The sequence below is a fragment of the Vanessa tameamea genome, chromosome 16 (assembly GCF_037043105.1).
Source record: "Vanessa tameamea isolate UH-Manoa-2023 chromosome 16, ilVanTame1 primary haplotype, whole genome shotgun sequence".
NCBI lineage: Eukaryota > Metazoa > Arthropoda > Insecta > Lepidoptera > Nymphalidae > Vanessa > Vanessa tameamea.
This window is the reverse complement of record NC_087324.1, coordinates 7,421,175-7,444,682: the sequence shown is the minus strand read 5'-3', so window position 1 is coordinate 7,444,682 and position 23,508 is coordinate 7,421,175. Positions and strand designations below refer to the sequence as shown.

The following is a 23,508-nucleotide window of genomic DNA, read 5'->3' as shown; positions in this document are numbered from 1 at the left end:
GCTTCAGTTTCAAACGAATTTTCATTTGAATGCTTTAAAGGAACATAGACTGCCTACGTCATATTCCTTTTAAACTAGGTATTTACTGCGTCCGTGCATTCGTAAATAGGTACATTTATAACATGCTCGTACCGTTAGTTTCAAAATAAAGAAAAGGCTATTTGTGGTAGTTGAAATAAAAATACAATAATTTTAATATAATACATTTTATTTATATTAAATTACAAATGTAACTAATTCGTATTGTTCATTTCATTTACATTTATGCCGAATCGTTGTGGTTCATATTAATATCAACATTTTTTTTACATATCTCATTGAAAACACTAACATTTTGAATAATTAATAAGATTTTGAATCAATGCGGTCTCTATAGTTCTTTTTATGGCCAATTAAACAGGCCAATATTTCGTAATACTCTATTAGTTAAAAAACAATAATTGATATATTTTTTATAATAATTGACTTACAAAATATACTACATTAATTACTTATTATCTAATAAAATCAAATATTGTCTTTTAATAAATTATTAAATAAAATGCAATTCATTATTATAACGGTAGTTTATATGGCAATCTTGGAGACTTGGATTCCACTAAAAAATAATAATCTTAATGAATGCTAAGAATGAATCAATTTTTTTGAGCATGAATTTGGAATTTTTCTCTTATATAATGTTTTTTCTTAATAGTACTAAATAAAATATATTAGACAGTTAATATATAATAGTTTGTAACTATGAAAGTGTAATACTTTATGTTAAAGTAAATTAATTATACAATTTAATATTTACTTAATATATTTTAAATTAATTTAATAAAATTATACTAGACTATTGCTACCATTATCAAGAGCCAGAGTCGGATTTGTTAAAATCATTTGCCTTCAAATCTAACTCACTCACAGAAACATTTCCAGTTATTTGTGCGAGAGACTTCGCTTAAGGCGTTTAAGCTACGTAAGGCCTATCTGTACAGTCTTGGATATTTACAGGTTTACATAAACAATAGAGCTATTTCCATTCAATTTACTGTTTACAGCAAATTCATCCAAACATCTGCTAAAGGTAATCTTATTACATATATTGGAGTTCAAATAAAATACTGCAAGATTGACTTATAAATAATTATTTAAAGCGTCAAATAAGGCATAATGTTTCTTACCTTGTGCAATGCTACGGCCAGCACGATCGATGAGAACATTACCTGAAGCAGTTGTTTGAACGTACATGGTGTCGAAATGTTCATAAAGCATCGATATTTAGAACCGTGTCGCATAACTTTGGCAATTTTCTACACTACAGTTTTGGTCGATGCGACAGGGAACTAAAAGTAGGTGCACGAGTGATATGAAGGCTCGATGCGGGAGCGGGGCGCGGTTACCCGAGACCTACGTCCAGGCACATCATGACCATGAAGCCGATGATACAGCCCCACGTCGCCAGCTTCCCGTTTCCACTGTACACATAAATTAACGTTAGGTTCGATTTCTTCCTCTGGTGACAAAGCGATTTGATACTAAGGGCGGCGGTGCTCAGTATTAGAGCTAGAACTAACGCATTTGCTAGAATTGAATTAGAAATTACTGTTTCGGTTATTCTGGAACCAATAGAACATGCAGATATTGACCAGAATCTTTATGCGATATTTCAAAATTGTCGGTCTAATTACTGTCTAAATGACCACTTTTACAAATATATTTGTTAAAAGGCCGAATCGCAACTCGCTATTTCTACTACTCGTTGAATTGCGCTATTGTGAAATTACATCGATAAGATATATAAGATAATAATTTTACTGCAATTTTATTCGAAAATATTAATATAAAGTTAAGAATCAAATCACATTTTATGTTATTCTAATAGGAACGCATAGGGACACAGTTAAACAAAAAAAAAAGACTTTGAAATATACTTCATTATATATAACGCATCTTTCTACTCAGCACTTAGCGTAACGAAAGGTTCCTCGGTAAGAGTAGTAACGAATTTAGGAGAAGAAGAAATCAAAGAAAGAAGGTAAAATCCTATAAAACCTTTGTATAAATTATTTAAATATAATTACGGCGCACTTGTACATTGTACTCCTAATTCATTATTCCGTCCGTATAACGAAAAAATAAAAACAAAACACGTAACACCAAATTTATTAATCGTGCAAGCAAATATCCTGGGCAGATTTAATGCTTCCGCGATTAAAGTGATATACGTACGACGGTACTCAATAGGACAGGGCGTGCGCAGTGCACGTCGCTGAGTTATTGTAAACACCGTGATATTATAATCTAACTAGTGAAATTACACTTGCACGGAATTTCGTAAATCGTCTCCACTTCATTCAGGGACAGGTTCAGTAGTATTATAAATTACATCTAGCAACACTAGCGTGCGTAAGAAAGCCTCGCGCATTTTGATTGGTTGTCTCTTTGACAGTGACGGCTTGTTCTGTAACTTTAATATTAGAGTGTTTGCTATTTTGTTAGGTTTTATTGGTTTGATTTTCCAAATACTTTAACTCATAATATTAACTAAAATTAGTGGTTAAAGCGTTGTATTTTGACAAATAGATGTGCAATTCTAATATAAATTTTCGAATGTCTTGACTGATAGTAGCCCTGCGCCATAAGTACTGCATAGTGTAATAGTTCGAAGCGATACATCGCGGTGACCGTCGTGATCGGTCCGTTATAATACGGCGTCGTCATACGATGTGATCCATCGAGAAGTAACGAGCGGACGATATTCGAATATCAAGGAGGCAGCAAAGTTACGATATCGGAAAGGCCGGCGATGACGCTTGCGGCTCACGCACTCGGATTTAGAGAAACAATAGTCATTGACGGCCGGACGGAATCCGCTAACTGGAATTATATAATAAAACAATTCCGCGTACTTACTTGCATATCGCTCGATTATGAATCGGGTCCCATTGTAGAACTAAACGACCATTATACGGCTACACGCAATTTATAGCATATTTGAACTCATTATTATTATTGACGCGAATGATTGGTGATTTATGTATAGTACGAGTACATCGGAGATTTTAATTCATTACATACGAATGTTGATGAGCCGAGATGGCCCAGTGGTTAGAACGCGTGCATCTTAACCGATGATTTCGGGTTCAAACCCAGGCAGGCACCACTGAATTTACATGTGCTTAATTTGTTTATAATTCATCTCGTGCTCGGCGGTGAAGGAAAACATCGTGAGGAAACCTGCATGTGTCTAATTTCAACGAAATTCTGCCACATGTGTATTCCACCAACCCGCATTGGAGCAGCGTGGTGGAATATGCTCCATACCTTCTCCTCAACGGGAGAGGAGGCCTTAGCCCAGCAGTGGGAAATTTACAGGCTGATTATGTTATGAATGTTTGATATTAACAATAACTCGTTCATCTTCTTCAATACTATTACTTAGAATAGAGTTGCAGTAGACACTCATAGAGTATAGTTAAGTCATTTCAATTGCATAAATATGATTATTATTTTTATTTAAAAAATAGTTTACGGATCAATAGACATCAACAACGTCAATATTTACAGCGAAATAAATATCTATATGACACAATATATTAAAAAAAAACTATTAATTAATTTATAAATCCAACAACACTTAACAAAGTAAACAGTTTCGGTTAGATTTCTTGTACAAGTATTAATACTAAATTGAACTTGGCTAAGGAATTTAGTATGAAAATGTTATGAATAGTAGTAGTTACTAAACAAACCTATTAAAGAATATTCTCCGAAAACCAAATACATCTCGCGGACAAAATCAGGGTACAAAACTTATAGGTCAGCCGTGATGTTACAAATTTGCAAAATAAAATATAACATTGTGAGCAATCAAAATACAATCGTTAATATAATAAAATTAATCTAATCTCTTTTCTTACTTAAATGCGTATTTTTTTATAAAAATCCTAAAGATATACATATTAGCATTGCATTTAATCCTATTATTTATAATTACAGATAAAACACTGATATATATATACCTATATATTAAAGATATAACGTATTAATTTATAGTAGAAGATTGTTTTGGTCTGTGATATCATTTCGTATATAATACTAGTTGTCGCCCGCACCTTCGCTGGCGTTTTAAGGTTTGTTTGTCAGTGTCGGTCAGTCGTCGTGGTGGGTATGTCCTTAATACCAAATTTTGATCTAATTCAGTTCAGTGGCGTGGCCGTGAAAGAGCAACAGACTGACAGACACACGGACAGGTTCCGCATTTATCTATTTAATATATAATATGACGTGAGTTTACATTGGTTCGTCGTTATACATGCGTCTGTCATATATATATCAGTAAATTAGGAACGCATTATTTATATTTCAAATCTTCATTAGATATAACATTGCATATATGCAGTTATTTTTATAATGTTTCTTGAAGTTCGTGGTGTCGTTATATTTTACATATAATAGAATAAAACAATTAAGACTATTATAAAAAATTAAAATCCGGCTTCAATAATTTGTCTGAATACACGTTACAAAAATAAAAACTTACTAAAATTAATAAAAAATCGATAGGCGGACATATATTCATACGAATTCAGAAGCTCCGCTTTTTTAGTAAATTTTTATTGCTATTTGCTATAAAATAGCTAATCTGTCCAAAAATCATAAATAAAAAAAGAGACCCGCGTGTAGTTTCCACAAGAGAAATAATGGTTTTATCAACAATACTAAAATGTAGGTCTGAATAAATGCTTAAAAATTTAAATCAATAAAAGGAATCTCGAGTAATTTCATCAAATCAAAAATTTAGATACATCACATCCCGTAAACGAACGTTTTGGTGTTATATGAATGACCGACAGCTTTCGCAGAGGAGTCACTCGGGCCGTTGATAGTCTATTTAACTTTATTAATGTAATCAGTAATATATCATAATAGGGTGACAGATCCTACTATTGGCACTAGCGAGTAATTATTAATCATTTATTTATGTAACGACCTAATTATATTATATATAAATATACTATATTTTTGTTATTACAATTAATAATTGATACATATATTTAAAGCACCCTTTAAAGATTTTTGTACAAAATAAAATATAATTTAAAATATGATTCAATCGTGTATCACCTTTTCAAAACAGGCTATCTTTGTATAATAAAATCTAAGCCATGAAATCCCCTTTAAGCAAACTACTAATATAAAATCCGACTCACTTCTACGAATCAAAATGGCTTACCAATAATAAACGTAGAATGAAATTTTTTAATTAAGACACTTGCACCATTTTTAAAAAGGCAATTACTAAAATGTACCACCAAGGTAAAAACTAAAAACGATAAACAGTTAATAAAGGTTTTGTATTCTTTCGCGTGGTGCCAAAAATAATTGTAATCGCATTTGGCTTCATTAGCTTAAAAAGGAAACATTATTTAAGTACAAAAGTGATGCAGTTTTGTTTTACTGTAAAAAACCTTACGAAACATAATCGTGAGATGTTATTTAAGCTATTGTACGTCGAGTTTAAAGTCGATATCATGAATTCTCGTATACACGAATAGGAAAGAAATATTCACGAGCTTACAACACCTAGATTTGGATATACATAAACATAAGTCTAACAAAAAAATCGAATCTACCTTTGACCTAATACGAGACAATTCATGTTTTAACTAATACAATACAAGTTATTGTATTTTAATTAACAAATTTAGGGTCAATAAAATTCTAATTGTAAGCTCCAATTGCATTTCCAAACAATAATTTTCTCTTTAGAATTTTAACCCCAGTAGCGTAGCGTGACGCTTGAATATAAAGAAACAAATAAACATGTTAAGACTACACTCAACCCCATTTTACGATGGCCACGGACCGGGGGAAACATTTATCAGTTGGAATTTTTATAACATATCAAATTCATCATTTCGAATCGGACATGATACTTGAAGCTATAAAGTTCATATAGCGTAAGAAATAACTAACATTATATAAACTGACGGAGAATTTTTATATCATTTTGTATGTTTGTCGGACACATTACACCCAAACGGCTTGATTATATAGAAATTTGGGTTTAAAGTGGATTATGTCATAGAATAAACCATTTACAGAGGCACCTTTTCATATCAATAACATTAATTTTCACCGAAGCCGGTTACTTATTTATACGTAAGTTTGTACTTTGTATTCACGAGTCCAATTCAGACGCGATATCGTGTAGAACATTTGACAGCTTCGTAGTTTTACCATGTACGTATCTCACGTGGTACAAAAATCAAGCCCTAAGTAGTAGCCCATTTGCATAATTGCCAAGGTTTCAGTTCATTTTTCCTTGTGGCGCTCCCCATTTAGCCTCGGAGAACACGTTAAGCTGTCGGTCCAATTGTTGTCACGAACGTTTGATGATAATCTTTAATTCTTGGTAGTAAAATTATTTTAATTCAGCGTGTTTCTATTTCGTCCGAAGGTTTTCCAAGGTCGGATGACAGGTATTTCAAAGTTTTTGTCCGATGACTGTGTTACGGTGTATAAGATTTTGCGACTCTATAAGTTTTGTTAGGAGACTTAATTGATTTAGTAAAAAAGATAACATTTTGCTAATATTCCTCAAGTGTCACATCTAATTTGGTGTAAATGACGCAGTCTTTGCCAGTACATTTCATGCGAATCACGTACATATATGATGGGGAACACCAACTGTACACATGACACGCAACTGAATTTTAACTGACATCATCATCAACTTTAAGTAATATTATTGATAAAGTATGATAACAATACAAATGTTTTAATACCAATCAAAAATCAGAATCGTTTCTACTCGCAAGATAAAAATTCTTCAAGTCTTCAGTTTATTTAAAAGCAGACGGTGCGTTCGAGGAAGTACTTGTATAGGTAAATTTAGTGCGTACTCGGGATGCGTATAGCGATTTCTGGAGGTAGGTCAGGGAGTGTCGGCCTGCGCGCCGAATTCCCAGACAGTGACGTCAACATTTAGACAAACTAGAGCGGTGTCACCGACTTTGCTCTGATAACAAATGCGTTATTTCGCGTTATTTATTATTATTGACAGTGGCGAGACGGTCACAAACCCACGCACGTACCGAATTTACTTGTTAAAGCGACACCGCGAGTGCGCGCCGCCCGCCCTCCGCGCCGCTGCAAATAGACGCGCCGCATCCGCACGCGCGAACTCCACCAGAAGAAATGCCCGAATAATGTAAGAATTAGCCGGCCATTATAAAAGTAAACATCGAAATTCACTTTTAAATCTTGCTGTTAACAGCTTCAGTATAAAGATAAAGCAAAGGTACAGCGAGACCGAGGGCGGCAACTAGTTGTATTCGATAAAGTAGGATATATCGAATTTAGAGCTGTGGAATAAAATGCTATTATAAATAGGCACGTGAGCACGACATCGCCTGGTGCCAAGTCATCGCTTTTATTCGTTTAGCCGTTCACTGCGTAATGATGAAATGCAATGTCTCTCTAATGGTTTTCTCAGTTAAGATTACGCATTAAGACGCTAGCTGTAACCCAAATTTTTCTTGCGACCGTGTCCTAGCTTTCTTGTTTTTATTTTAAGTTTCTAGTAAAATCCGCCCTAATGGTATTTTTATAAACAATTAATACGCCTATTACGCCGATTTTAATTCTCCTATCTCGTTCTATTCCAAAGCTTACGCTTTTGAAATCCAAATTTTATGCTTATGAGTTTTGGTAGGTACTCTAAGAATATCATTATAATAATAACGGTTCGGAAACGTTCTAAAACCATCCCTCCAATATGTATTTTGAAAATAAAAAATATGTTCATTTATTTGTATGAAGCTGATTTTACAGTTTAAAAATTGAAGTTTAGTTTGTAAAGAGAATGTTTTTGTTTTAGATAGCTTAGACAAAAATGTAAATCTTTTGATCAGAGATGCCTAGGTATCAGACGGAGAGATATTTAAAACTGGAGAGCTGTAAAAATGCACGAAATTTCTAAATATCTAAAATAAGCAGCAGATTCTGTATAATGTATGGAACCCAAGGAAAATGAGCCCGAAACGCATTTGACTGTTTTAAGCGACACAGTGAATTTAAATAAATTAGATAATACATTGGGTGGAATAAGACATTGCAGTGAGGGCAGTATATAGTGATCGGGTCCGGGGTGTCAGACGGCGCACCGCTATTTCTGGCCAAGTATTTGCGTCGCGACACGTCGTCTCACTGCGCCCACACTACATGTGCCGCTTGCACTATGAAAACATTCAATTTCTTTTGACATTTGGAAAGGGTGGGTCTGATTCTGCTATGGGTGCGTTAGTCAACACATGAAACACATTGCAATCACGCCATGAAAAACATTGCAATCCAACAATCATATGTGATACCGACAAGTACTATTTCCATAAATAATCTGATTCCTCTAGACGCGACCACGTGGAATGACCGTTCTGGTATTTTTTTACGTATACATTTCGATACGCAGTAATAAACGCGATTCGGACTATTCAATTATAAGAGTTTACACCGATATGAGTGAACCGTTACATAATAAAAAACGTAATAATGTTATGGGTACTTCTGAACGAATTTTAACACCAACTTTCAGTGTTATATAACGGCCATAACTAGCGAGGGAAACCGTGGGAAAATATGCGAGAAATGCCAATGAGATCAATAAATCGACAATATGGACAAAACGAACCGCTTCGACAATAACTTAAAAGTCTGCTTAATATCCATAAATGGACTCGTACTGAATTAGTAAAATGAACAATTTGGTAAATTACGTTTCCGAAGGACGAATCTGTTTGAAACGGAACCAGAACCGGTTCTAGACAATACGGGAGATGGGCAAAGGTAATGTCGCTAAGGGGAAATGTCTGTACATTACAATAGACTTCGGCACCCTAAAGAGATCTCCGGATATTTGCGTCGCTAACAAGCGAATTTCAAATCTCAATACGTCGTAAGGCCAATATGAATTGGAATAATCAAACAACATCGGGACCCTCGTCACTCCAATTATGACAGAACCTTGTATTTTGTGCTTCAAGATTCACGCCGTAGATAACCGTTCCGAAATGAGTTTTACCACTTATTTATTGAAGAAGGAAGTTTCGACATGTATCTAAGAGAACACATTATCATATATTCATTACGTGCGTTTGAAATGAATATGGCTCTGGTTTTATGACCGGAATAAAGCATGTTATCTGGTCTGTATTGACATTGAAAGCCGACTCGAGGGCCGCGTCTCGCAAGGGTCAGAACAAAGACCCGCGCTTCTCGTATTTTTAGGTCAATCTCAAGGTCAACTTAAGTTGCTCTTTTATTATGCAAAAAGAAAAATGAGTTTTAAAAAAAACAACTCGTAAACATTACCGACAAGGACCCTTATTTGCAAAGTGATAATATCGTTAATTGTGCTTACTAATGTACGTATTTATAACGGCTATAAATATTTCACAATTGGGGATGCCTTAACTTATTTACTTTGTCAAAATCATTGAGTTCACTTTAAGATCGAAATAAAATATGTTTATTAATTATAACTTACGATGCATTTGCCTCCGGAATTATGTCATCGGCGACGACGTATATCATGGCGCCAGCCGCGAAGGCCAGAGCGTACGGCAGCGCGGGTTGAGCGGCAGCTACGGCTACCGCACCCAGCACTCCGAATACGGGCTCTACCATGCCCGATAACTGCCCATACCTAAATGAAAAATATATTTTTATAGTATCATTACTTTTAACATCATAACAGACCCAAGATTTTGATGTAAATGACAACGTTCAATTAAATGGACACTAAGAGTTTAGTACAGCTAGAAGAAAACAAATAAAATTAAAAATATATTATTTAAGAAAAATAAAAGAAGAGAAAAATTATTTGTAGGTAGTAGTCGTAATATTTAGTTTATTTTCTCGTACATTTGAATATAATATACGCACTAAAGATGTTCAACACAATTATGTTCCAAATTTTCATTGTATTCAAAAAAGTTACCTGGGTAAAGAATAAAAAAAAAAACCAAATTGCGAAAACCTAATTAATAATGTCTTAAAATATATCATAGAAATATTCATATTTTATTAAGAAAAAGAGTCAACCAAATTTTAAAAGAGGTTCGTTTGGTTACCTTATCAAAAGGTTTAATTGGGGCTACGCGAGAGCATAGCGATTTTATTTAACCTAGTACCTTTAGGCTAAGGCTGCACGCATCATAATATCACACGCAATCGATGTGATATTTTCATTATTTAAATCGGCTTTAAACCGACTTAAATTTGTACCTAAATTTTTTAACGGGCGAATTTAAAATCGCAAGTACGTGTATACACATTATAAATTCAGATGTTGATTTTTCATGGGCGTCTTTATAGGACCAAGGTGTATTTGCGTGATCATTGCGACCATATCATACCATAGCATACGTAAATGTCACGCTGGAAGTCAAGCTGGGTTATAATTGCGTGGACTCAAACCAACTAGTGACGGACAAGTAGGCTATGCGGTGATCTATACATATAATAAATCTCTTATCAACATATTTGTATATTATTCGGTCAAAATCTATCTATAGACTTACTCTACGAGTACGGTCAAATTATACTTAAAAGGTGAAATAAATCACGCTGTTTTCAATACAAGCTTTTTAGGTGAGATTGATTCGCTTTTGTTACGATTTTTAGCTCGAAGCTTTTAACCGTATTAGTCGATATTAACTTCTGCTAAACGTGTTCGAAATTTAAATAAATTTCTAAGTACATAATTAAATCATTTATTAAAAGTTATATGGGTATGGGGTAATGAGTGTGGGAATGATTTTAATTAAATGAAGAAAATTCTATCAAGCGCAGAAGTACACGAGCATTACAAACCAAACGAGTAGGCGTAACGCGGGCGCTTTCCGATTTAACCATTATTTTGTATTTTCATTTAACTGCAATCAATAATATCTCTTATTATACAACCAGACTTAAAAACTATTTGGTTATTGTATATACTCATGATTTTACTAAGATTCCCTTACACAGATTTATACAGATTTAGATACTGATAGATTAAGAGATATACATATATGTCACAGACTTAATTAGCCATTCACTTAATGGGCCCATGCTAGGCAACTGTTACTCTGTTTAATCAGTTTAGTCAAAACAAAAACTAAATTTTCACGTTTGTACATTACTAATAGTATTTAAAGTTTAACTTATAAATTTTTATTTGACCAAATAATTATGGTTAAGTCATGTTATAACATAACTTAACCAGTATATTTTTATTTTCAGTGAAGTCTAAAATAAAATTACCATATTCAGCGAAATGAAGATATATTGGCTGAATATCATTCGGGTAAAAAGGAGAAGAATGGAGAAAAATGGAGGAGCGAATTATAGCAAAATGCTTTTAATAATACATGAATTGTAAAAAAGCCACGGACTCTTTAATCTGTGGAGATAGAAAATACAATATACAAAATATATACATATATAAAACTGGGTTGATTGTCTAAGTATTATTATTTAATTATGACAATGACATGTTTAAACTTAGGATATCGATGCCGATGGCTTTCGACGTTTACTTTCGCCGACCGTAGCCTCGATACCGGACACGGGTAGAAACACTTCCGATGTACCAGAGCATGAGTATGTACACGTTGACTAAAATACATCAATATCAATGCTTAGTAACAAATTACTAAAATTATCAATAATGGTAAAAAAATCTCTACTATATGAATGCGAAAGTAACTCTGTCCGTCTCTCTGCTACGCTCTTACGGCTAAACCACTGAAACGGTTTTGATGAAATTTGGTACGAAGCAACCTTGAACCCTAACGATATACTGTACTTTTCTATCCTGTGAAGAGTTAATATTGGGGATACAGTATAAGTTCTTTAAGTATTATCGTCATAAACTGAATTCCAAGCCGACTGTTCATGTAGTAATAAATATATCCCAGAAAACGTTCAAAAGGTTATTATACAATTAGTGAGTTCATGGTTGATAGCACACCTTGGGAATAAAACAACCGCCTCCTGTTTGTTTCTTTATGACATTGAAAATATGTAGACAATCGAAAATTTGCAACAAAAAATTATCGCTGAGTCTCTTTCGCAGGTCAGGGTATTTTCTTTTCCGAACTGGTGCTTCCACAGTTCGTGTTTAATTTGACAATCAATAAGTAAGTGGTACGCTTCTAAATATTATTTTTTTTTTAAATATTGGACAACATCACATACATTACTCTGATCCCAATGTAAGTAGCTAAAGCACTTGTGTTATGGAAAATCAGATGTAACGACGGTACCACAAACACCCATACCAAAGACAACATAGAAAACTAATGAACTTTTTCTACATCGACTCGGCCGGGAATCGAACCCGAGTACCCATGAAAACCGGTGTACTCACTACTCCACGGAGCTCGTCAAATTCTATATTGAATGAAGGTATTTGATGTAAATTGACTTAAAAATCATTATAACAATACATATGGATGCAAGTATTGTGTCGGATACTGTACTATTTATGGAGGACGTAAACACTTTTCATTGATTAATAGCGCTAATAAAAGAAAAAAAAATTCTGATAGCGACTGCAATCAAATTTGAATATATGACAATGGATTCTAGAGAAGTACTTCATAGATAATAACATGCCAATATAAAGTTACCTATTATGATCATAGTGTCACAGGCTCATTGGTCAAGCGGTGCCAGGGGGACATTAATAAAGCTTAGTTTCAATATAGAAAAAAAAACATAATGATGCTGTCATAGTACTTTTAAGATACGATATGGTGAGGGATTATAATTAGTATGTAGGTAACAACTAATGGAAAATCATGACTTTACTTTAAAGATAAGGACCCCCACAATAATTGACACCGAAGAGTATATCGAAAACACAAATGCGATCCAAATGAATACCTATCGCCACGCTCAGGTAATATCTATGTCGATATTCCATAGCTTTCCTAATGTTTACTGTTCATTTGAATTACTTTATATTAGTTATCTACGTTAATGAAACTAAACGTGGCTTGTAAGGAATGATAAAGCTCACGGCATCCGGTGCGACTGTATTTAGTTTATCATTACATTGCTGGGTGTATATCAGGCACCTGTATGTCTACATGCCGAGTGTGTAGATCACATCGACAACATTTGTAAAATATAGATATTGGAAAGTGCTGTATGCTGTTAATTTTCACGTGTTTGGGTAGAGAGGTTGGTTAGTGCGGGTGGTGCGGGGTGGTGCGGGGTGGCGCGGCACGCGGTGCGGTGGCGAAAGAGACCGCTAACGAATTGTTTTGGTGAAAGTGCGGGCCGGTGCCGCGACCACATTCCGACGAACTGGTCGACGAGTCGGCGTTGTGGGAAACGCCGCCATCACCGAGCTATGCCAATCCCAGCCCATTTCGGCCACCGCTGACAGCTCATCATCAACCGAACACATTAAGACTCTTCTCTTTCGGTTCATACTTCGATGGAGCCGTTGTACTAATCGTATGTGACAGAATCGATCGCGATCGCGCAGAGTGACTTTGAAAAGAACCGAGCGAATTGGAAAGTTTCGGCGATATTGTAAGGATAACATGATAACGAGCACTTAGACGAGTTTAAACTTTCGTTAGTGACCATTAAGTCTGCGAGGCAGCTAGGCGGAATGTCGGGTAAACGGGTTTAGTGGCGGCGAGGCGGGCGACGTCGCGGGCGCGAGGCGGGTGCGCGACGTGATGTTATGTTATCGCATGCATTATTCAGCGGGTGGCGAAAGCGGCAATTTGCGACAATATCCACTGATTCGCAGAATCGTCCGACTGTTGAGTAGCCGACAACCCATAAAACAGGATGCCCGTCACTCAATAACTATGTTGAATTTAAATAAAACTTGTAAGATGTTTGTTTATTAAGTATCGAAAAATATAATAAAATGTTCCCCTGCTACTTCGTCTTTGACTGTTTGTTCGATTAGGTATAATCTTACTATTATGAACTTTTTACACGATAATGCTGTAACTCGGATTTTTAAACTATGTATTTTATAGGAAATAAGTAATTTATACAAAATATACTTTATAGAGTCACATTACAGAAGGTTCCTTTTCAGTACAAAAATTATCATATTTTTATATCGGAAATATATTTATGTCGCAAGTTCCAATTGAATTATAAATAGTCACGTAGAAAGTATTTACTGCGACTGACGGTCTCATTCTCAAACGATCATACATAAAATGTATTACGTTTTCAAAAATATGACAGCACAAAAGTAAGAGATATTTTTCTTATTAATATACGAGGAAACTTATTTGTATAATGGGTATAGATAAGGTATTAATTAAGTAAACATAGAAAAAAACTTTATTTAACATACGAAACCTGATATAGTCCATAAACAGTTTTTTTATACTTAAACGTTTCGTAGTCAGTAAATTGGTAACAAGTTATGTTTAACTGCGATATAGCTATTTCCCACGCAAAAAGGAGGTTGTTGGAACGTCATCGATCAAAAAACATGCCTTGTTTTTCGATCGAGCAGTCTAGAACGACATTCGAGAAGATTAGGCGCGGCTACAACGCAATATGCGCACCGAAAACCGGCCGTGATTGCGCAGATCAGCGCCATCAAGGCTGGCAAAGCCTTCCGCAACCGTGTCTTCGGGGCCCACTGGCAAAACACGGGCCGCTGCGAGCTCGGTGGCCGCTGCGGTCGCCGCGTCGCTCTCTCGATTTAATTACTTAACTTTGAAGGCCGATCGCCCGAGGCGGGCAGCGGGCGGTGCGCTGCGACTGGTCCGACGGGTGCGGTCCGGAAGAACGCGCAGACAGCGCGCCGCCGCATGCTTGCCGCACTGCGCCAGACTCGCAGGCACCTCAGCGACACATCGCACAGCAGACACACGCAACACTCAAATTTCGACATAGATAACTTTCGAGACTAAAGATTGTACGAGAACGACCTATCCACAGCCGCAGTGCGCTAACCGACTTTTTAACATCACCAGGACTTCGACAGTGCCCTAAAAATCATAAGGATTCATCGCAACTTTTGTAACACGCACTAAGCAAATGGATATTTATTTTAAAAAATGTTGCTACGTACGTATATTCAATATACAGATATTTTAATATTTAGAAAAGGCTGGGACAGCATGGGTCGGATCGGAGTTGTCTTATATGGTGCGTAAGCGTGGCGTTTCTATGCCACCGTGAGTCATGCGCCTGCGGTGAGAAACTTTGACTAGACGCATTGTCTACAACAAAGGATCACCGCACATCTTAATGTGATTATGTCATAATCAAATGAAAAATTAACTGAATTATGCACTACTAAAATAACATTCGACTTATTGGCACTGCCGCCTACAGCAATATAAAAAAACACTTAACACTTGTCGAGTTTTTTGGAGTCTTTACATTTGGTTAGTTTCAATGCAAAAAATAAATTAAACATCGCATATTATCATATACAGGATATAAAAATTTGAGTTACATTGTCTGTGTGTCGAAACAAGCGACACGTAGATCTATATAGTGTATACGCCTTTGACTATATAGATCTGCATGCACAATGATTATTTCATTCCGATATTTTTTTTATTTATTGAACTTTAATTACAATTTTTAGATGTCTCAGATCGATGAATAAGATTTATTTGTGTTGTATTTTTTTTGCAAATACGCTTGAATTATGCGTACTGTACCTACATAATATTTTATAAGCATTCGATCTATAGATATCATAAGCGAATTAATTTGTAACGCAAAGTCGCGAATACCAGTATTGTTAAAAAAACTTAAGCTAATCTACTCCTAGATTTCAGTGAAAGTTTAAATTAATTGAATATAGGATTGTTGGCAGAAAAACTGGTTCGCACCAACTATGATCAGTATCTTGCATAATTGAATTCCTAATTGTCGATTTTATAAATAATCTATTTTATCGAGATAAAATTCAGTTGATAAGTTTTAATTGATACGTGTACGTTTACAAAAAGAACAAGCTCTAGTTAATCAGGTTCGATTGAATTTTCCTCAATGATTAATTTGATATCTTTATCAAACAAGCTTTACGCTGTACTTCACAGTGCCAAATTGTCCATTAATTAAATTTTATTTTATATATTGAATTATTTATAATAACTTTAATACATATTTAAAGTTTAGGTATCATATATAACCTAAAAGTAGGTAATTATTTAGAATGTAAATCAAAAGTGAAATAATATACTTAAACCTATCAAATGCGTTGGACTGCAATGAGCACAATAGCGTTATAAGCAATCTTTAAGGGATAGGTACATATATTGGTTCTACTTAAATCTTAGTGTTAAATCAGCGACATATACAATATATCCTTGATTGGGCCCCCTGGCAATCGTTTTTTCAACATAAATTCAACATCTATAATGGCTTCCAATCATAGGATTGAAAACAGCACGTATATACATATTTTGCACAAATATTCGGTCAGTTCGAAGGAATAACAACCCCTTATATATTTTAAACGAAACTGCTGAACTATTAAAACCCTTCATTACTACTAGTATTGTAATATTGGGTTACATAATAGATATAGGTATCCATCACTAGCTGGTTGGGGTAAAGTTAGAGCTGTCGGTGTTACAAGTATACGGCTTGCAACTGCCGCTATTCTCTATCTGAAGGCTTACTTCGTTCTTTATTTAGTATTAATTCTTTATATAATATAGCAATACGTTATATTGTTGTGTTCCGGTTTGAAGGGTATATTAACCAGTGTAAGTGCAGGCACAAGGGATATAACATCTTAACTCCCTAGATTGGTGGCGCTTTAGTGTAATGTACAGAATGGTTTATATTTCTGACAGCGCCAATGACTATGGGCGGTGACCACTTACTATTTGCCTGTCCACCTATCTATAACACAATAAAGTGCTTTATTTATTTATTAGTTTTGTAGCTAATTTTTAGTTTAGTCAACCTTATTCTTTACTTTTATTTTATGACTCAAAGTTATAAAATAAGCTAAAACGGCAAATTGTTGCTTGGGAACCTACATACATATATGATCGGAAAATATTATTTCTATTCGGGAAAATACGTTGTGATGTCTTGCTAATGTGCAAAAGCAAAATCCCAATTTCATTCATGAAATGAATTTATATGACTATTAATATAATGCGTGTGCTGTAAGATTCGGGTATTTGTTTTTCCATGAAGAAGCGCTGTCATTCAGTAATAAATTAGAAATATATGTTTATGCTTTATAATAGAACATAAATACAAAAAAAAAAACAGATATGAACTTGAAATAAGGCAGATCATTGCTGATGTTGACAGCATGAACGGTCAACGAAATAACAGAACTCCCAAATATTAAATAAGAAACGACTATCGCAAAGTAAGTAAATCATTGTAACTATAATAATATTAGGGTGATGTATCGATACAAGAATGCTAAAACCAAATCGTTAAAGCGACGAGTACATCGATCAATAAAGGAAACCTACACTTAACGAGGTATTTGTGACGTCAAACGAAAGTTTAATTGTTTTGACGATGCTAGGACGGAATAATATACATATTATATTAACTCTTCTGAGTAGGAGTCGAAGGAATCCTTAGTGATGATAGATAAGGAATATATATGAATAGATAGATAGAGGAATCCTTGGTGATGATGGGTAAGGAATAGCCACGCTTCGTGACCCTGTTTAGAAATCTCACTTTTGATACCGCTTTCTTGGGCTGCTCAAGTTTAACAGTTTGATGAAAAATGAGGAAACAACTATAGAACGATGTTATTGTTTGTAACATATATTCGTCGTCGTAAATTTTAGTAGTTCATCCGTATAAGAATAAGGCAATCCTTCACTGTTATGATGCTATTACTTACGACCTATTACTTGTAGACTATATATCTGGAGTTAAAAATAGAAATACTTTTTGCTGTTAAAGTTATATTGAAGAATTACATAATTGCGATTCGATAAGATTACTTTATTATCATTTAAAGATTCATTATATTATTTTCAATTGAATGTAAGTACTTACTTATTGTTAAATATTCATTGTTGTTTAAATAAAAAACGGCCTCCTTTAGTTACACAAGTAAATTAAAATTATAATAGTGCCGTAACAAATTGTTTTTCTGGTTATTTAATAAGAATAAAACTGTTCTATTTAAGGGTAAAATGGGGCGCGTCGAAGCAATTAATAGTAATAAAAAAGGGATCACATGTGAGGTGAGGTAACGAGGTCATCGCTCGAGCTTCCTGTCTCAAGCAGGATTCCTACTTACGAATACTTGTTACAGTGGCAATGGTATAACATCTACCTATAGAAAAACCTAACCCTCCGATAATAAATTTAATATTTTGTGCATTTACGAGATTGAACAATATCTCCACCTACATATTTCATGTATGTATGTGATGGCGCCGTAAACTATTCACCTTTTAATGAATATAATAATATACTTGCACGATTACACAATATAAATAAATGCAAAAACTATAATGTAAGAACAAAGGAAACAGGAAAAATATTAAAATTCCTACGATAATGGTGTATTTTTGCACGGAATCCCTCCACAGTAATGTCACAGTCATTAAACTGTTGTTACTTTTGCATTTATGTTATGATATTTCATTACTAATCATCAAACTAGTCTCAAATTCGTAAATCAAACATTCAAATTAAATGAATTTTGTCTTAGCTAATAAATACATAAACGGAGAACGAAGAGGAAGATGCGAATAAAAAGTCGTGCCATTAATCTTGTTAAAATGTAATGCGAATTTTACCACATCCAGTTCCGAAGGAACGCTTCGTAGGTGCGTTCCCTTGCACCGGTCGCCTGCCAAGCGGCGCCAGCGCTTCCGAGAAAACGAAGGAATGCGACTATTTACAACTTTTACCTATTTGGTAACATTCACAATGCACGCACGTAGCACATACGCTAGCAGATGTAACCTTTTGCTCCGACAATTTGAATATTCTTACTTAGAGTTACGTTCTTCGAACAGACGGACTGGACTGAATTTTAATGTAACGGATTAAATCAAGACATGTATGTTTACTTTCGTATGTAAAAGGTTAAGGAAAAATGCCACGTGCATAATTGCGCAAAAACGATGTGTTGTCAAATTAATGACGATATACGTCATTAATCATTATTTCATTTATATATTCATATTCAATATTAACACATCGAATCGAATCGAATTACCTAAAAACGACGGCAATGAAACATATAATAAAGAAGATGCATGCGGAGAGCGTTTGAGCTCGCTAAATGAGTTAGCCTGAGCAGGAATGGGGTCGACCAGTCTGGCTGTGTTGGCATCCGGCCTAACGACGCGGGCAAATTCTCTGTCACTCTACATCTAGCGACTAAGCGTTTCGCGCTAAGCACATCAGATTTAGCCGATGTACGGAAACGTACATACATCAAATAAACATAATCGCTAACATTAATCACTAGTTAAATATTTTCATTGTATATTTGAATCATAAACGTACACCAAGTTCATAAATGAACCACTTGATTATATGTAGTTGAATTTTACGGGAATAATCCGAAAACAATGCAAAATTATATAAAAAAAATATATTATACTCTACTAACATTAAGTATATCTTTGTAAATTTGAAGCAGTATAGAACTGTTTTTAATTACAGGTTAACCTAAAAACATGGTAACAACAACTTACCAGAAGGCTCTCCAGACGGAGAAACCAGCAGAATGCAACGGCAAGCTAACGGCGAGACCCTCGGGGAAGTTCTGGATGCCAATTCCAAGCGCCAAATTCCTACACAAAAAAAAAAAACTTTAGTTTATGTTCAAACATAATTCATGATATGTCAGTACCTACTGAACTATAAAACGACCGTTACATAAAGTATGGAAAAGTCGTACCTACTTAAATATATATTTTATTATTAATATAAAGTAATATTCAAATTTAGGTTTCTTGCATGAGTTCTTACTTATTTGTGTAAAAAAATGACAAACGCAACATCATGTCTTCATGGTTGGTAGCAGATTGTTAATATAGGGAATAGTTTATGGCGCTAACGTCTATGTTTTGATGTGGTAGATGATGAGGTGCATTATTTATTAGCTCTTTTTTGTAACAATGTTATACACTTTAACAAAAGATTCTCCGGAAACGTTCAAAAATTATCAATGATATCACAAATTCAACGACTTTATGGATAGTTACAACTCTGAAAATTAAACTATCGTCCCTAAGCCTTTTTAATTGAAACGAAATGATATTATTTTATTGTAAACAATCAACTATTTATTTATAACTCGCAAGATTGTATAAGATTTTTAATTATATAAAGTCGCTATTCTTTATGAATCCGTGGTTTTTTGAGACAATTAATAAGCAGGTATAACGCTCATAGATTAAATATTCTCACTATGAGCAGGTACCATTAGACAACTCGGTTAACAATATTCCGAGTATGAACACAAAATTAACAAAATGATAATTCAGTTACGTTAACGTAATCCGCAAGTTTTATTTATAATTATACGATTATTATAAAGTCAATTTCTTGTTGTTGTTCTATAAGCCATTGCGAAAACAAATCCACTTCCAGTTGTTTGTATTGTTCAAAACACAATCATTACCCATTATATTATTGACATTCAAAACTACAATGTAGCTGACGTGCATATATATAAGAGATTTCACCCACGCGGTAACGAACCTCGCTTATGGCATTTGCGACACCATTTCATAGATTTTTTGCGAGTGCTCGATAAAATCTGCCTAGGTAATTGAATTGAATCACACGATGACTAAGTCGAACGTAATGCGTCGGTTATTTTGCATATTGCTTGTCGTTTAATATAGTTACAGAAAAACTTCTCGAGTTTACTTCGTTGATGTATCGTATTTTATACATTTACTAAACAAGACTGTTTATCGCGGACTTGATCGTCATTCAAAACAAGTGATCGACGGAGGTTTTGCTACGAGGTTGCTTAGTGATTAAGTGGGAGGAAGATACCAACATTCCAGCGGAGGACGTTTCCCTCCCCGCTGCACCTGCCATCCCCGGTCGACTCTAGGAATGCGGCTAACTGTACAGCCTCCGTCACCGTTAAACTCAACTGTTCCTATAGCTAAAGGTCATCGCCAGTACAATTACGTAATGCCACAGTAGAGTATATTATTTGCATAACTCAATGTTTCTCTTTTAATTTGCACCCAAATCGTTTTAGATATTCCGTTTTTAGTGAAGGATAAAGTTTCTAACTTTGTACATTTAGTAAATCATTAGCTCTTTACTATAACTAATATCATATTGGGTTTGGTATTCAGCTCCATAATATTGACATGTCAAGTCGGCCAAGAGGCATGAACGGAATGAAGAGAGAGCTACTAAATGACGACCACGAAGATGACAACGGAAAACATGAATGTAAGTAGCCACTAATAGCGATATAAACGAAAACCTCGGGAATTCCTGTTAAAAGGGTTAACTTAATAAACATGCGCGTCGGCGCGAAGCCTTTGAGCATGGTGAAAGCTGTACGCTACGGGTGGCGCATGCGCACCGCTACCGATCAACTCGCTTAAGGTACTCGCGCACAACTGGCATTCCTTGTATTTAGTTCATAAAAAAGTACAATGCAACCGTAGTAAGCAAGAGAATGTTCCGATGTTAAATAGGAGTCTGATAACGTTACTTTTTAATTTATGTGTACAAGTCGGACGTGGATGAGATGGTTTTCGGTATTACCTAAGTAATTTATAGAGCTTGAAAAGTCTGTCTGAAATGCTGCCATGATTTATGTATACTATTGTTTTTCAGCATACCATATATAACCTCCCAGTATTCGAAGATGCAACGTTAATACATAATTAGGAAATAAAAAAAATATACATAGATTAATTCTTATTTTACGTTGTACAAATCTCTGCAGTCATACGGATTCAAATATGAATGAATATTTTATAAATGATGCTTGATTTATATTCCATATAAATTGTAGCTTAAACGTAAAATACATAACAAGCTTAACGTATGCACACTTAAATTGATTTCAGTTATTGCCAAGCATAAAGCGATGATATGTTTTTAAGATTTGTATTATATGCTAATGTTTCATCACGCAAAGAGTTTGCGTAAATACAATAGCTGATATAATCTAGTCATAGAAAATTACTGACGATGTAAAATAGTATATACAGAATAGTACATACAGAAACAGGTTAATATCGTTAATTCGAGCAAAAAATTAGTAAATTCTTCAAACGAGTCAATGACACATTTGTAATAGTCAGTTACGAATTCCACCAGTTTTTATACCATCTTCACGGTTTTATTAAAAATATGCATAAAAGTATTTTCAATGGACCATTAAATTTATTTTGCACCGATGGTCATCGAGCGCGAGATCTTTCAACAATTTACCGTTTAACGGAATCGACAGAGCGCTATTATGTCAACAGTTTCATATAGAAATTTTATAAGTGAACGGAGTAATGCTGACTCCGGATACATCCGAATTCCAATTACATCACAGACGTGACCATTTCACTTTCCGACCTACCCGGAAGTGAATTCCTAAGCACGATCATACAGCGCGGCCGATATTACATTTGTAGACGAAATGCAACCTTATTTAGCGAGTGATAGAGCTCCTCCTGCCGTTCGGCTCGGAAAGCGTCGGAGGTGATCACAAAACACTAAAGCGGATGTGAATGTTCCGTTGCGTTTCTCAAAAAGTAACTTAATTTTCATGGATTAGAGTATACATTGTAGTAAAAGAGTGGAGTGTGAGCGTCGAAAGTAGTGGCAACTTTCACGACACGTTAGGATGGGGGCGCTTGAGGCGGCGGCGCGGGGCCTCGTCGACGCGACGGCCCATTGACGACACCGTGACCTACATACCGCAGATCCATTCATGCCGCGGCCTCGCGCGCCGCTGCAGCACGCGCAGGACTCGCGAGCCCGCTAACTGAACACTCGACGCTAATGCTGCGCCGCTGGAATTTCCATCGAATACTTGTATGGCCTCGTGGCAGCCGTTGTCGCAATCGGACTCAAGCACGGCGGGCCGAGGTCGCGTCACCATCACTACACTTGTTCAATGAGAGCCTTCTAATAATATGCGCATTTGACTAAAATAGATATAATTAATGTATTTTCAAATTTGTAATCCATTAAACTTTGAGTTAGATATGAATAATCTTGACTTTGCTATAAAAAAGCAAGTCAAATGTCTGCAGTAGATAAGACGAGTCTCTTCAAAGAACGCATATAGTTCCTTTTTTTTTAATTTACGATTATAGAAAACAATGTAAGTTAAATTTCTGAGCACATTATTTGGTAACTTTAACTTTGAGAACATCTGCGTAACTCCAGACCATCCGACTTTACACGTTTTTAAACGCGAATAAAATACAAACAGGATATTGATGTAATTTTCACATACAATATACATATCTATATTGTAAAAATTATTTATTTATCAAAAAAACTTAATAACCGTTAGTCCCA

General features: G+C 35.0%; 1 protein-coding gene across 1 annotated transcript in view; it reads right to left on the bottom strand.

Annotated features, from left to right (window-relative positions):
• Positions 1–190: 190 nt before the first annotated feature.
• Positions 191–23,508, bottom strand: part of LOC113402985 (zinc transporter ZIP11) — a 56,563-nt gene continuing 33,245 nt past the window's right edge. Inside the window, exons 5-7 of the mRNA XM_026643389.2 lie at positions 19,695–19,793; positions 9,536–9,694; positions 191–1,460 (exon numbers count right to left, since the gene is read on the bottom strand). Of these exons, the coding sequence (XP_026499174.1) occupies positions 1,382–1,460; positions 9,536–9,694; positions 19,695–19,793 (337 nt within the window). The 3' untranslated portion in view covers positions 191–1,381. The remainder of the gene's footprint in view (positions 1,461–9,535; positions 9,695–19,694; positions 19,794–23,508) is intronic.